The following is a 15447-nucleotide window of genomic DNA, read 5'->3' on the forward strand; positions in this document are numbered from 1 at the left end:
AACTGAATCTCTCAATCTTTCATTCTTCATACCCTCTGGAACAAAGATGTTGTAAAATCCACTATTTAAAGCAAAAAAGATGCAGATAAAGACTTTTTACTGTCTCCCATCTTTCCCAGAAGTTCCTATGAGCTTCTTTTTCAAAAGCAACACATTTATGAACCAGAAGGGTCCTCGTTTTGAGGGGCAAATACACAGAGAGAGAAAAGAATGACTACAAGGTTTCCATTTAGCACTACTTTCACAAACACACAGTTTAGAGATTGGGAGACTGCAGAGTGAACCCCTAACCCAGATGGACCTCCTTTGTGTACTGTGCTACCATGTAGGAATCCTACATGGAAGGATTCCATTGATAGATTCTACAATCATTATTAGAAATTGCAGTTACTTTCTAGATCTTCTCTGCTTGCCCTGGTACTACTGAGCTTCTTTCTCCAGTTCCTCAAGTTTTCAGGTTATTTCCGCTGTAGCACTATATATGCTTACAGCTCGATGACCAAGAACTGTTTCAAACTTTCCATCCCCCTAATGTGCCTTCTCAACTGAATTTGTAAAATGTTAAATTGCCCCTTATCGTTGAGCTAAATCATATTGTCTGTGTGAAAAATTCAGCCCCCAAATTTATTCTACCTCTTCTGTTGATGCTTTGTCTACAGTTGACTCACCATTTAACACTTCCATTGTTTGACTTGCAAACCACTGAAAATAGTTCTTTCTGACTACGTAGGATTTTTGAAGAAAAATATTTTCTGTTTGCTTATTTGCATAGAAATACTGAAAATGCTCTCACAGTCCTTCAGCTACTTCACGCCTCTGTAGGGGCTTAAACTCTGGAATGAAGTGTGAATTTACTGAATCACCGCCCCACATGGGTTTCATTTAAGAAGGTTCACATGAATGCATTGGCAGCACATTCCAATTATCTCTTAAAGAAAAGCTTAGTTTTTGGACTGTTTTTTGCAAATGAATAAGTATAATTTTAGAAAGACTGCTTCCTCTATTACCATACACAACAGAGAAATGAAAGAAAGAGAAAACTCAAACTGAGAATATTTTAACTCTATTCAGATACTGAACCATCTTACCAGTGAGTTGATTGCTCATTCTCCCACCTGTTAGGTCAGGTAACTGTATGACATTTAAAATACTTGCTAAAAAGATTAAAACATCTAAAAAGTTAGAGTTACTCCATTAGAGCGAGTTCATTTAATATTGCTTTTGAAACATTTTACAGCAGTGTAATGACAGACCTTAATTTATTCCAATTATCTTTTGTTCACTTTGATTTACGAACCGCAGAGCTGAAATAATCAGCCCTTTTGCTCCTTAGGCTTCCAAGAATATATCTTCATGAGTATTGTACAAGTCATCTTTTTGCGGCCATCGCACGTACTAATTGCAAATGTCTATTTTTATGATAAGGAATGATATTAGCAGACAATTAAGGACAAGATCATTGGTTGCTCTGAACTGCTTTGGCACAAAAAATAGTTCACTGAATAAAATTTTCTTCTCAGTAAATGTATAAGGCCAAATATTGAAAATATATATACTCAATTATTAAAAGGTGCATCTACAAAAGGAATAAGCTTCAGTAATAACTGAAAAAAAAACCCCTTGGGATTTGTACCATTTATTACAGATTAACAGATCTCATCCTGTCTACTTTTGTGGCCCCAGTGACTGATAACTTTGCAACACAACTAGGGGGAGAGGGAGATTATTTTTTTTCAAGCTGTGTGCACTGAAAATATGGGCGTGACGGTGTGCATGAAAAACAATGCTTTACATTCATTCATTCTCTTGGTATAGTTCAACATATATTGGCAGTGAGTGCACGTCAGAAGTAAAACAAAGCAAATGATGACAGCAAGACAGGCTTTTTTCAAGATATGCAAGACGAACATATAATTTCTTCCCTTGGAAATCTTCAGACTTCCAACAGCAAGCCTGGGCAACCTTCTTTAAGGATTCTATTAAGAATTATTACTGGTTTGTGCCATAGCCTCTTTTTCATTGCTGAGTGACTAAGAATTTTTGTGCATTGCACTACAACTAGCTGGCACAGGAAACTCATGAAAACCACAGGAAACCCTGACTTTAAGCTCTAAGCTTGCATTTTAAAAGTTTTGTGAGAAAAAGAAGGAATTTCATTTCCATCATGAAGGAATGCTCAAAGGCATGAGGCAATCCCTCCCTTAGAGTCAGCAGGTGAACTAGTCTTGTCAAAAAACCACACAGAAATTCTAGAATTAAGTCACCTACATTTTTAGAGCCTTATCATGGGGTGCCAACCTGACCTATCTGCTGCTGTGACTCTCTGTACAAACAGGCATTTGCTAGCCGGAAACGTCAGTGGGGCACTCTATGCATTATTAGGGAGGTAATTAGTAAATTTTTACTAAAACTAATATATATTTTCTTTTTTTTTTTTTAGTGTATATATATTTACAAATGGTTAGCAGTTGCAGATAGATTACAGCCAAAACATTGATTCCTAACGTTGTTCGACTGCACAAAACTCTTTCTCCTTCATCTCAGCAGTGGAAGGAAATAGTTTGACTGGAACATAAAAGACAGGGAGACACCTCCTCACCCCCCAAAACTAACCAATCGTACTGAACATACTACATTTCTCTCCCTAAAATGATCAAGCTTCTTTTCCTGTCCTTTTCTGTACATGTATCAACTATCCACCAATTATAAAAGAAGGTTTAAAAATAACAGAACTGGTCTATTCTTCCTCTACTTCTTTTGGCTCATGCATACTTAGTTTGCTTAGCTGCTGCTTTGATGACTCATCACAGTTGTTCAGAGCATGAATGTTATGCTTGTTGGTTATCAAACCAAAAAGTTATTTGCCCTGACTCCTGATGTACTGTAAGTACAACGAAACATTGCCTCAGTCTGTGCTAGGAAAAGTCTGGGAATTTTTTTTTTTTGGGGGGGGGGGAATCAATTATTGTTTACCTCAGACCAAAATTTTTAGGACCTCTTCAAATGTCTAATCTGGGGGAAGTGCATCCTAAATTATCTGCTGCCCAAGAAAACATTAAAATGTGTGGAGTTTTCCTTTTAAATAATGGGCAGCCCATTTCCATAACAACCCACACAAGTAAAGCAAATGTATAGTTCCATCACTTCTTAAATAAAACTAAATTACAACAAGTTTTAAATACATATATATGTATTATTACCAATTAACATTTCAGATATTATGAAAAAGAAAAAATTAATGACCCACAATAGCTTTAAATTATTCACCTTTTTTTTCTGTTCCTACATGTCAAAAAGCCTACCTATCTTTACCTTCTGTCCCTTGTTCTTCACATGATTAAAGAATAACTGATTGGACAGAATATGCAGTAGATGGTAATACACTGTAGGTGGTAGTAGATGGTTTCTGTTAATTGTGTTAGGAAAATTCATACTTTTAAGTGGTATGCCTTTTTTGCTTAAAATGCCTTTATTCAGACAGAAAGTTTGGTTCTGGATGCTAACTTAGTAAGCCATGTACTCTCTGTCTTCTGCCCCATTATTCAAAATTTTAGTTTCCAGGTGACAAATGCACCTAGCTACAGAAAGCTTTCATTTTTCTTGAAGGGGCTGGTGTTGCACAATCAAAGGGAACTAACTTCTAACAAAGAGTAAATAGGGCCCTTGAGCAGTTAACCATACCAGCTAACTCGGCCAGTGGGGTTATTTCCCTTGTAGCTGGTTTTCACGATTCATTTTTATTTAAACGAAAATATCGAAGTACTTGAAGGCCAGACATGTTATGTGAGGCAAATTCTTTAATGACTAACCTCACATAAATAGCTCTTGAAAGAATACATAAAAATAAAAATACAATATTTGACTACATAGTGGGTTTTTTTTCCTTTTCTAGAAAAGTCACTCAGAATTAGATAGCATTTTAGAAAACTACTTTGCATTTCAAGTAAGCTCATGAGCACGTAAAAATAGTTAATTGCTGTTGAATTGATTTTGTTGCTTAAAACCCCCAAATCTATAGTTTTAGCATTGGACAAACTACCGCAGGCTTTTTGTCAGACTCCAGATATTTTCTTTTGGTCTTTATCTGGCATGTGAATGCAAAAAAAAAAGGGGGGGGGGTGAGGGGAGGGTGTATAAAAGTCACAACAAGATAATTATGCTAGGCCTGAATTGATGTACATTTATTATATATCTGCAATCACATATTCAATTTTATTCTTTTACTGTTTAATTGAATTTCATATTCCTTTTTTATTTCTGTGGGTTCTCTTTTATTCTTTAATTCTCTTTTCTCCTAAATTGCATATAGGGCAGGTGAAACGACTCATCAGTTGAAGGTAGCTATGACTCACAATGCAAAGCAGAAAGCACCTACTTGACCTATTTAGGCAAAATATCAACTTAAAATTGTGTGAGTTAGACAAGATATGTTCCTCACTAGCTTTAGACTGGGCCTATTTTTCTTTTCCCAACACTGGTTCCCCTCCTTGTATGAAGTTTATCCCTAAGCATGTTTTTCTTTTCCTATTTACCTGAAAATTAATGTATCTAAATGTCAGTTCTGTTGGGGTAGTACCTCTAGTACTTGGTAGTTTATGAAGCAGTAATATTTGTTCTCTCAAGTCATACCTGTTCCAAATATAGCAGAATTATTTAATGCTTTTCTAAGGCTGAGTATGAGGACTGCAGATTACTTCAGGGATAAAACGTGCATTTATCTACTCAATTCAAAAATGTGGCAGTAATGGTACTTAGAGTCAATTTACTATTCAGCTATATTAATTTACACATTCCTTTTTAAATTGCATATAGCTGATTGCTAATTTACTTGTTAGTTAAGAGTTTTGCAGAAAATTAAAAAAAATTATCTTTCATCAACAACCTCTTTAGGAGAAGCCAAATGTTTTTTGATACAGAAGACTAAATTCATCGCAGGCATGTATAGAGTAAATTCTGGAATCAGTTGTAAAATCATCCTAAATTGCATGTTTTCACATTTAAAACACTACCACTCACTACAATCAGAAATTATATCTTTTTTAATGGAGATGCATATTTACATATGCGATTTGAGATTTTAGCTAAAAGTAAATGATGATGTCTAGGACAGTTAAGATCATCCTAATGAAAGCATTTCTACAGAAACTTGAACTTGGAAGAACAGAATAAACAATTGAGTTAATTATTTGCAGAGGAGTTTTGAGCTGAAATGGGCCTGTGTCAGCTTGCAAAGAAACTAGCAGTCCTAAACATACAAAGTGCTAACACATATTAATGCAATATTCAGATATACAAATCCTAGATTGCAGAATTTTTCAATCCCTACAGGTAGAAACATTACAGGAAAAAATATGAAAAGAAAATGATATTTCACATTCTTACTAATGTATTTTGAGGAAGAAAAATAGATTTTCATTTAAGAGGCCTTGGGGAGATCTTGAAAAGATTTCTGCTTTATGCCTGTATTAAGTGTTGCCCTCTTTTCCTCACACTGTCTTTCTCTGTCCCATATGTCTTTTAAAATCCAACTGGCCACTTTGTTCCATTCTTCCATACTTAGAGTATTTCTATCAGAGCCAGAACTTGTCTGTTCTTTGGACAAACACAAAGATAATCCTACATTCACTGCGAGAAATAACTAAAGTCCTCAAAATTTACAGTGTTTGCTGCCATGGATTACAATATGAACCATTTTAACACCATAAACTCAGCACCCATGAAATAAGACTGATTTTATTCATGCGTCTAAACAGAGTTTATGTTACATGCTCAGTCATGGCTTGTTTTGAAAACAGAGAGCCTGATGAAAAAACAGGTAGAAAGAACTGAATGAGCAGGAGAAGCCAGTTCATAAAGAGTTAAGTTATGTTATATCACAATTCCTTTTAGAACTCCAAAAGTGTTTTTTTCTGGTCCATTAATCAAGAGAGTAACTCCAATACAATATACATGTGATACAATATGGCAAATACTATATATACTGCTCAACTACTCTGAGCGGTAGAAGAAATTAGTAAGTATTATTTACAAATTAAGATTTATGCTCCTAAATTAGCAAATTATCTGAATATTACAGTTATCAATTCCTCAAGAAAACCCCAGATGATATTACATCTCAATTTTATTATGTAGAGCAGTGTAACTTTTGAACTTTTGGTGAGATAAGGAAGAAAAATTATAATAAATGTGTTTATTCTGATATCTATCTTGGTTTCAGTAAAAATCTCATTTAATTTGTTTATGAAGAAGGGTGTTTCAAACCAATATTGAAGTAGGGGCATGGTCTCAGATGCTCAAGGTTTTTAAATTATGTTTTCTTTGGAGACAATGTTATATAGTTCATTTGAAAGTTAATTATAATTCAGCTAAAACTTACCTTATATGGGTAATGATAAGGGTTGTAGCTGGAATGAAAAAGTCATCTACTCTGTCAAACTGCTTTCCCACTGGCTGAGTATGGATTGTGTGATGAGAAACACTCCCACTGGCTTGTGTTATCACCTACATAAAGTAACATCATTATAAACTACAGAAATACTATTTCAAAATTTAATCTGTGTCCAAATAAATTAACAGTATTGCCTCTGTATTCCATCTCTTGTATTATCCTTCAGTTACCAAGAAAAAGAACACAAATGACAGTGAGTAAAGCTGATCAGCATTGAAGATTTTAGAGAACTGTTACACACCTGACCACTTAATCTTCATATTTACTTTTTTCCCCCTTTTTTTCCACCACTGAGTCCGTATTTACTCATTTACGTTCCTAAAGCCTCTAGCAGTTCTTGGTGCCAACAAAGCCTTCTGTTTACCTTTTTTTTTTATACTAGATCCTAGAGTGAGATGGAATTTCTTAAGCACTTCAGCCACAGTGAAAAGATAAGAAGTTGTCAACTGATCCACAGGAAGCTATGGCTATGCATACTCCCAATTCTTGTCAATCATGAGGTAACTCAACATAGCACAGACATACTTCAGAAGAGCAAGTTGATTTGAGTTTGCACATTCCTTAAGTTGCTATGAACCAATTTTCCTCGAATCCCTAAATCTCAAACCTTCTCTGAGGTAAATATTTATCAGCCAGTAAAAGACAATTCCATATAATAGCCACTACGATATTCACATACATGCACTTAAGAGCTGACAAAAAAAAAGAAAATAATCAATTATCTGTACTGTAAGGAAAAATGAGAGCGAAGATGATGAGTTGCTTTAAAACATGGTAAGACTGACTCAATTATCAGTCATTTTCTGGGGAGGAGTGAAAGCTAAACTCCCACAAATTACCTCGCATAGTCATAGTTACTAAGAGTCTGTAGGTGCTAAAAAGGTGTTTTCAAATGTTACTCATTTTTCTGCTTTTTAATATTTTACATCTGAAAAAAACAGCAAATAAAGATGGAGCTTGTCACCTCCAGAGCATCAATATAATTTAGTGAAATAAGAATATGCCTAAAATCCAGTTTATCCTTTAATTAGGGACAAAACCATCATAAACAGCAAGTTTGCTCTCAAAGACTGGCAGTTACAAAACATGCTGCTGCTTTCAGCTGTATTCCTTATTCTTCTATCAATTTTGCATTGTCACTTCTGAGTAAGGGTGTTGAAAATAATCTCTAACTTTTTTAGCAAAGTCAGTTGTCTGAATTGTTTTCTGGCTACCTCAAATCATTTCACTGCTGCTGCTGGGGTCATGATATTAATGCTTAAAGGAAAATACAAAAAAATGTTGCAATTACACAAAGGTTCAACTTGTCTAGATTTCCTTGCATATTTCTGATCACCTCACCTGCAAAGTTGGTGAATTCTTTTCCATGTTGCCCCAGCTCAGCACCCAGACTTGATCATGTGATTTATCGTAGTGTAGTTTCACTGGAACAGGATCTGTACTTACTGCCTGAAACATAATAACAATAGAAATCCTTAGTTTCTGTCACATTTTCAAAAGAAAAATCGTATATATGCTTGAATTAAATTGATGACTGGACATGCATTTCCTGATGTTTTCAGACTGTATTTAAAAACTGTATTGCCAATTGTTGAAACAGCCCTCTGATTGATTCAAAGTTACTGAATTGCTGAAAAAGTGATTTTTACTCATGTGCGCTAACATTTGGCATCAAAATTACATTATACGGAAATATTAAGAAGCTGAAAACAAAGGTTTTAAATCAAGTAAAAAAGTACTTATCTTCCTCCCCTACCATCACTCTCACTTTATACATATCAGTTTAAAAACTAAACCAATTATTGGAAAATGGCTAAAAAGGGAAGAATATTCTCAACCCACATACTGAAATCAATGCAAGGTGTTAGTACACACTCCTGCGTAAAACCAACACAATATTGCTACACCCAAAGCTTCCTATCTCTGCTAAACTGGGTATATTTTGTTGCAGTTGAAAAGATTGTTTTCCTATGTTTTCCAATTACAGTTGCTACTTTTGGTAGACTTGTGATCAGAACCAAAGTGTTTTCCCCAGAACCTTGAGCACTGTCTCTTGAGACCACAAACCTTTTAGACAGTCGAGCTCTGCACTTCATTATGAGAGGAACTGAAGACTTCAGAGGTATGAAATGGGAGGACAACATATTTGATTAAGAGACATTCTGCACAAGGTAAAAAACTGGGGGGATTACTTTTCTATTTTCATCATTAAAGCGGAAAAAAAATAGGTGGCAATTGTTTTTTATTCTCACCATCATGGAACTGTAAAGCACAGCTTGTTTATCAGTTTGTCAAGGAGAGTACCAGCTGGCTAATTAAGTGAACCTAATTTAAACTAATGATGTAGATCCTCAAGATAATGCACTAATGGCTGGCTGAGACTGCTGATGATACTTAACTGTACTCCTGAGGTGTTGCAAGCCACAGCTTCATCTAGGCAGAATTTGTTTTTCCTTTTGAAAATAGAAAATGAAGCCAGGTTGCTCAATGGCTCATTTAAAATCAGAAGGATACCCCTTGAAAAAGGTCATTTGTGTTTGATAACATTTTCCTGCTGCAAGCTAGAAGACAAGTTGTCTAAAATAATCCTTGGGCTGTTGTACAGCTAATTTGTTCAGGTGTGTCAAATTTCCTTTTGGCTTCCCCAGACAGAAGGTCTGACCCGTACATGTTCTGCCGAATGAGTGCCAGCTGTGCTCAGGGTCTGGGCCCCGGCACTGCCAGAAGAAGAAGAAGAAAGAGCAGAAGAAGGAATGGCCTGTGGAGCCAAGCACAGTTAACGCAGCTCCCAAGAGAGAAGCCAGCAGCTGAAAGGAACTGACCATCACAGAAGCAGGCTTTCACAGCTGTTTCTAGCTAGCCAGGCTGATCTGCCAGCAGCACAGTGTGGACTGAACCATGATGAGCTCTGTTTACTTCAGCGTGCCTCCAAGTCATCCCAGTTAATGGTGCACTGCTAAGCAATACCGGGCAATTGAAGGTGACAGTGCTTGCTTTCAAGAATTTACAAATGAAAGCAAATACTTAACGTTATAATGAGAGTTACCTGGCTAAATCAGAAAGCCTACACATATCTCTCTAAAGATACACCATCCATGTTTCCAATACATTTCAATTTAATCTGCTCTAGAATCTTCTTTAAGTACTTATTTTGATAAATACAGTTGTCAGAAATAAATCATCCTCAAATCTCGTTTTACATGTGCACCTGTACACACATCTTTTATGTTAACTTTCATAGTAGAAAGGAATAAATATAACATACATAGTAGTACTTCAGAGAAAACACCATAATAAGCAAAACCAAATCAACATTATTTTTACACAGAAAACAGCACAGTTACACAACTTAAAGCCCTTTCAAACGCATTGTTAGTTGTCTTTAGGTTTTTTGCACCTTGGCAGAATTTTTATTAAGAGTGCTGCTCACTTTCAAAATATGAAGTTTTCTCCACATTTGTTCCTACTAGAGTATGCATTTTTGAAAACTTGGTTTTACAGAACAGATAGGTGGTTTCTTCTTTAAGATACAGAGTAGAAATAGTTAAAATGTAAATAATATCCTCTGTATTAATATGACACTTAGGGAAAAGGCAGTCTAGTAAGCAAAATGCTCTCATTTCTGAACAGCTTAGTAACTGTTTTCCAAAAATCAATTACTTTTTGATTTTTTTTTCTGTGCTAGGCAGTACTGTAAGTAATGAAAAGACACTGATCTGACTGAGAAATTAAATTCCCTTCCTTGCTTCCTGTTTGCATGAGTGTTTGTGTACGTGCATATGATACGAGTAAAGCAACATTTAATGGTTAGAAAAAATCTTGCTGCTTGCAAAAACTGAACCCAAAAATAAATGCTTATTGTTAAAAGCTAAGGAAGACAGGGCCATGCTTGATATAAGAAATGCTGAACAAAATACCTCTTGACTTGTCACTAAATTCCAAATTAGCTTTACTTCAATTCTAAAAGCCATCTGTGAATCAGCAGTGGTTTTATTTTTTATAGTCTTATACTATGTGTAAAAGATTGTATAGGTTTTGTGCTTTCATGATTTATTTTGTTTGCAACTACTTTTACTTGCTTTTTTTTAAGTCTGTTTTGAATATCAGCACGGTTAAGCTGCACACAGAGCAAGTCCCATAGCACATTTCCCATGTATTTGGCTAAGTGTATCCCCGGAAATAATATTCAGGTCAGTAACAAATAGTAGAAATTCTGCTCAGGTGCCTAAAAGTGACAGTAACACACTCGGTTTAATTTGCTTACCCAGTTCATCTGTTATCCCTTAGTCATATTGTCTTACCAAATGTCTATGTTAAGTATTGCGACATGGAAAGATAATTTATCATTAATATCTAAACATCCTAGAACCATCAAAACTGAGACTGTAGTTCCTTCAAAAGGTTTCCACAGGTGGGATAAATTTCATTCTATACCTCCCTCAGTTCACGATCTGGATATTATTAAAGTAATGGAAAAGCAATACTATTCTATCCCTCAGAATAAAATTCCATTGAAAGTGAAAGTTTTTTTTTTTCCTGGACTAGCATGAAGGTTTGTGGAGTATCTGGTTTTAGCTCAATATATTTGCTAAGGAGCACAGACTTAGTGCACAAAGCTCTGTGTAATACCTAGGCTTCCGGTATGTCTGTTTTTCAGCTCATTACAGAAACTTGAATATTTATGTGATAGAACAGCAACCTATCTAACTCCATCCAAAAACTGGAGAATCACTTCTGGGGGAGGGGTGTACTTTTAATGTGGCTAATTTATTGAATTTTACTTTTTAATTAACATACATCATTGTGGTAAGTATCTCTAAACATTCAGTTAATGGTAAAGTACTTAGTAAAATAATAACTAATGTAACCGAAGGCAAATTAGAAGAGTCTACCAATCAAACTATTCCATAAAACCTAAGTTTAAAAGAACCTCCAACTTCTCTCATATTTTTCAGTGAGCTCAAAAGGCATAATATGTTCTTGCCACTGGAGTCTAAATGCTAATAAATGCAATTAAATTGGTATTTCATCCATCATCTGTAGGAAAGCAAAATGACACATGAATGTCAGCCAGAGACCAGGGAAACCATTGCCAGAGATTCCAGTCCTTCAAATCTGTGGACTGCAGTAAGACTATGTTTTTTTAGTCTCTCTTCCTGAAGAAATATATTGAATTGGTTATAAAAAAAGTTTTGTTTTCAGAAAACAAAAATTCATTATCCACTCAGTTCATCTCTACTTTGATATGCAAAGGTCAATTTAACTAAAAAAAAAAAAAAGTAAAAGAACAAAAAATTACTAACTTTTTATTATTAACGTTTTGAAGAAAACATTTTATAAGTGCCTGTCACCATTTGGATAGGTCAGGTTTTGAGGGAAGCTATGTCTGCTGAGCCAGCTGACATAGAATATAGAAGGCAGAAAATGCAGATGTTTAAAGAATGCAAAATTATTAAAATTCAAATTATTTGTCAAGTTAATGTAATTTTAAAATTGCTATTTTGCCATGTATTTTTAATTTTTACATTAATTTACATAATACATATGTACACTAATATTATAGATTCATAGAATAGTTTAGGTTGGAAGGGACCTTTAAATGTCATCTAGTCCAACCCCCTACAATGAGCAGGGGCACCTTCAACTAGATCAGGTTGCTCAGAGCCCCATCCAGCCCAACCTGGGGTGTTTCCAGGGATGGGGCACCTACCACCCCTCTGGGCAACCTGTGCCAGTATTTCACCACCCTCATCGTAAAAAATTCTTCCTTATATCTAGTCTGCACCCACCCTCTTTTAGTTTAAAACCAGTACCCCTTGTCCTATCGCTACAGGCCCTATTAAAAAATCTGTTCCTATCTTTCTTATAAGAGCTTTAGCGATTGAAAAGCCATAATAAGGCCTCCCCAGAGCCTAATATATGATATATAATCTATGCATTAAAGATTTTCATTCATTTATTGGTGAAAAAGGCCAATGGCATGAACAAAAACTCTATTTAAATATTTTTATTAACAATTTAGAATAGATTTCTAATAAAAAAAACCCACCATGTTTTATTTAGCTAAAGAACATCTGTTTCCTATGATTGTGATGATTCTGTAAGTAGCCCTGTAGATGTTAGGCACATTTGTATGATTAAAATTTGAACCAGAACACCCAGCATGGTGTCAAAACCTCTTTATCAGTTTCATTTACAAGTGTCCTTCCTTCTGATAATCAGAGCAGGATTGTTAACAAGTTATTAACTAGCTTCAGAGCTGTTTGCCCAGGAAATAATTTTATCTCAGAAAAAGAACAACTCTGCTTTTAAAGTAAATTTCAAGATTTTATATGATCTGTAATGTACTTAAAAAAAAACTAACACAAACACACAAACCCAACCGAAAAACAAGCCCCTTGTCTGCTGACAGGACTGTTGACAGTCCCCAACTATAATTGATTGACTTTTTTTTGCCACTGAAAGTGAAATAAAACTAATTTTTCTGGTCAAACGACATCATCCTGAAGGACTAAAGACTATATAATGAAATATATTCTATTGTATGTGTCTGATTAAATAAAAAAAAAGAAAGAAAAATGGTGTAATATGGTGGGAATACTAGGCAGAAACCAAATAGCAAAAAATATTATGATTTTGCCTTTTCCATGTGCCTTGTTAACACAAACACTTTAAGACTTTAAATATTCTCTTTATATTCAGAAAATATATTTTTAGAACTTAATGAGTTTATGGCTATTTTTTTCTAAATGCATTTTCACATGTCTTTAATAATTCCACGGACTAAAATTTGTCCTCATGTAAATCCCCTATTTAAGCTCCTAGTGCAATGATATCATTGATACCACCAGATACATAAAGGAAAAAAAAGAAAGAGAGAGAGACAAGAGTACAGTGGTTATAGTATTTGATTCGAGTGGTAGCAACTAAACATCAAATTTTTACTCCATCCCAGTAAGACTACTGACCATTTGGAATATATTGTGACTCTCTCAGGCTCTTCTGAGGGAACTGTACAGCTCCAAAAACCTAATATCCATTTTAGCATTGCTTTGTACCTTGGTCTTCCACAAACTATAAGACTGCATTAATCCCCGTACCATAGCATTGATTTCTCTCTTTTACCCAATGAATTATTTTGACTAAGCAGAGTATCTCCAGCATCCCAGAGACTGAGAAACTGATAGTACTACCTACGCAGTAGAGGGGAATAGAGAAGAAGTTCAAATTCATAGTCTCCAGTCTTGACTAAGGGTAGTGTTGGGTCTTCCACAATTCCAGTAATTTCTCTGTCTGAAAAGCTTACTGAATTATATTCCTCCACCTTCTGTAGCCAAACCTAACCCCTTGACCTTTCCTGTCAAAACTGATAGACACATTGCTGTGATAAGACTCTATTTTAATGAATCTCCATTTTCAAGTGAAAAGTACCTCAAGCCAGAAACTTCCCAAAGAACTCGTTTCCTCAACCACTTGATTAATATTTATAAAAGGTATTTTCATGTTAATTTTCTGCCTCCCAATTGCTTATTGACAAGAACAGTTACTAAACATAAACTGCTGATAAATGTCAAAAGTAGATGAGCTTTTTTCTAGATATTGTGTTTACTCTCAAGCCAATTGCATTTTTTTCGAAATATGAAGGAAAACCTTAAATTATTGTGTCCAAATTAGATATTAACTTAAAAATGAGAAACAAATACCTGTACAACTTTCTGAGACTGTACATCAACAATAAGAACTCTGTCAAGTGTGGGCTGAGTTACGTAAATGAACTTGTCTTTTACATTAACAGCAGTTGCCCATACACACCGCTGAATGGGATCTCCATCTGCTTTGGGACAAACTTCATCCTACAATTCAATAGAAATAGGGAAAGTGCAAGAATCAAAAGAGTCAATAAATGCAATAGAAAGACAAATTATATTATTTTTCTTCTTTTTTAAGTGTAAAATAAAATCTCAGAAAATTTAGGGAAGGAAAAAGGATAGGCAATATTAGGAGATAGACTAATGTTAGCCAAACTGCATGTTGTAAGCACCACGCAACTCACAAGCACTTTAGTGTAAACCATACACAAGCTTATTTGGATGTTTCCTAGACATTCAGGCAGTTAGCACTGTTGTCCTGAGAAACAAACCCATCTGAAACAATAGTAACGTGTAGAAATAAAGAGAGCAAGAGCCAGGAGACCTTAAAAACAGAAAATTAAATTAGACACACAATGTCTTGTTACTGTGCAGTAGCTAGCAGCTCCCCCATCTGCACCATCACAGTATCTTGCAAAGGCAGGCAGTTATAGACATGTCTTACACTTGCATCTGAGAACACAGCAGTAAGGCAGGCAAATAGTAAATTGGGAAGATGATAATGTATCAATGGAGAGGAAAAGGAGGAGGTGTGGTGCAAGTTGTCACGTGGTATAGGGGCAAAGCAGCAGCAGTTACAGGGATCTGCTTTTTTGGTCACATGGAGTACTGATATGTTGCTTCAAAGGTGCAAGAAGTTTGGTTGCTTCTGCCATAAGACATTCTCATGGCCTATCTCACTAGTAGTAAACTCAATACAAATCAAATCGCTTCTTACTATCATTCCTTCCCCCTCTGCCCTTCCATCCCTGCAAAAGGATGAATTTGGTAAAAAAAAGCAAAATTCCTGTTGACTGCAGTGAATTCATATTTCATAATACATATATTTATAACTATGCACACTTACTCAAAATAGGTCTGTAGTTTACATGCTCACTATTCATATTTTTATATAAATATATTCCCACTCATCATATATGTATTTATATCTATCTATCTGTAACTATTTACTCCCAGTGAAAGCTTGCTTTTATCAAAATTAGAAGTTACTTGGTTAAATACGTTACCATATTTGGAAATTCCCTTTATGAAATAGCATGATTTTTTTCCTATAATGGACATCAAATTTCTGTATAAACAAGGACCTAAAAAATATTCTGCTTGGAAAGGTACAGTATGTGTCAAGCTTTT

General features: G+C 35.1%; 1 protein-coding gene across 4 annotated transcripts in view; it reads right to left on the minus strand.

Annotated features, from left to right (window-relative positions):
- FSTL5 (follistatin like 5) overlaps positions 1-15447 on the minus strand; it is a 343245-nt gene that overhangs the window by 24288 nt on the left and 303510 nt on the right. For all 4 annotated transcript variants that reach the window (XM_052778379.1, XM_052778370.1, XM_052778387.1 and 1 more), the window contains 3 exons: positions 14152-14301; positions 7790-7897; positions 6377-6501 (listed from right to left, as the gene is read on the minus strand). In XM_052778379.1, coding sequence (XP_052634339.1) covers positions 6377-6501; positions 7790-7897; positions 14152-14301 — 383 coding nt within the window. The remainder of the gene's footprint in view (positions 1-6376; positions 6502-7789; positions 7898-14151; positions 14302-15447) is intronic.

This window comes from Harpia harpyja, chromosome 2 (assembly GCF_026419915.1).
Source record: "Harpia harpyja isolate bHarHar1 chromosome 2, bHarHar1 primary haplotype, whole genome shotgun sequence".
Classification (NCBI taxonomy): domain Eukaryota; kingdom Metazoa; phylum Chordata; class Aves; order Accipitriformes; family Accipitridae; genus Harpia; species Harpia harpyja.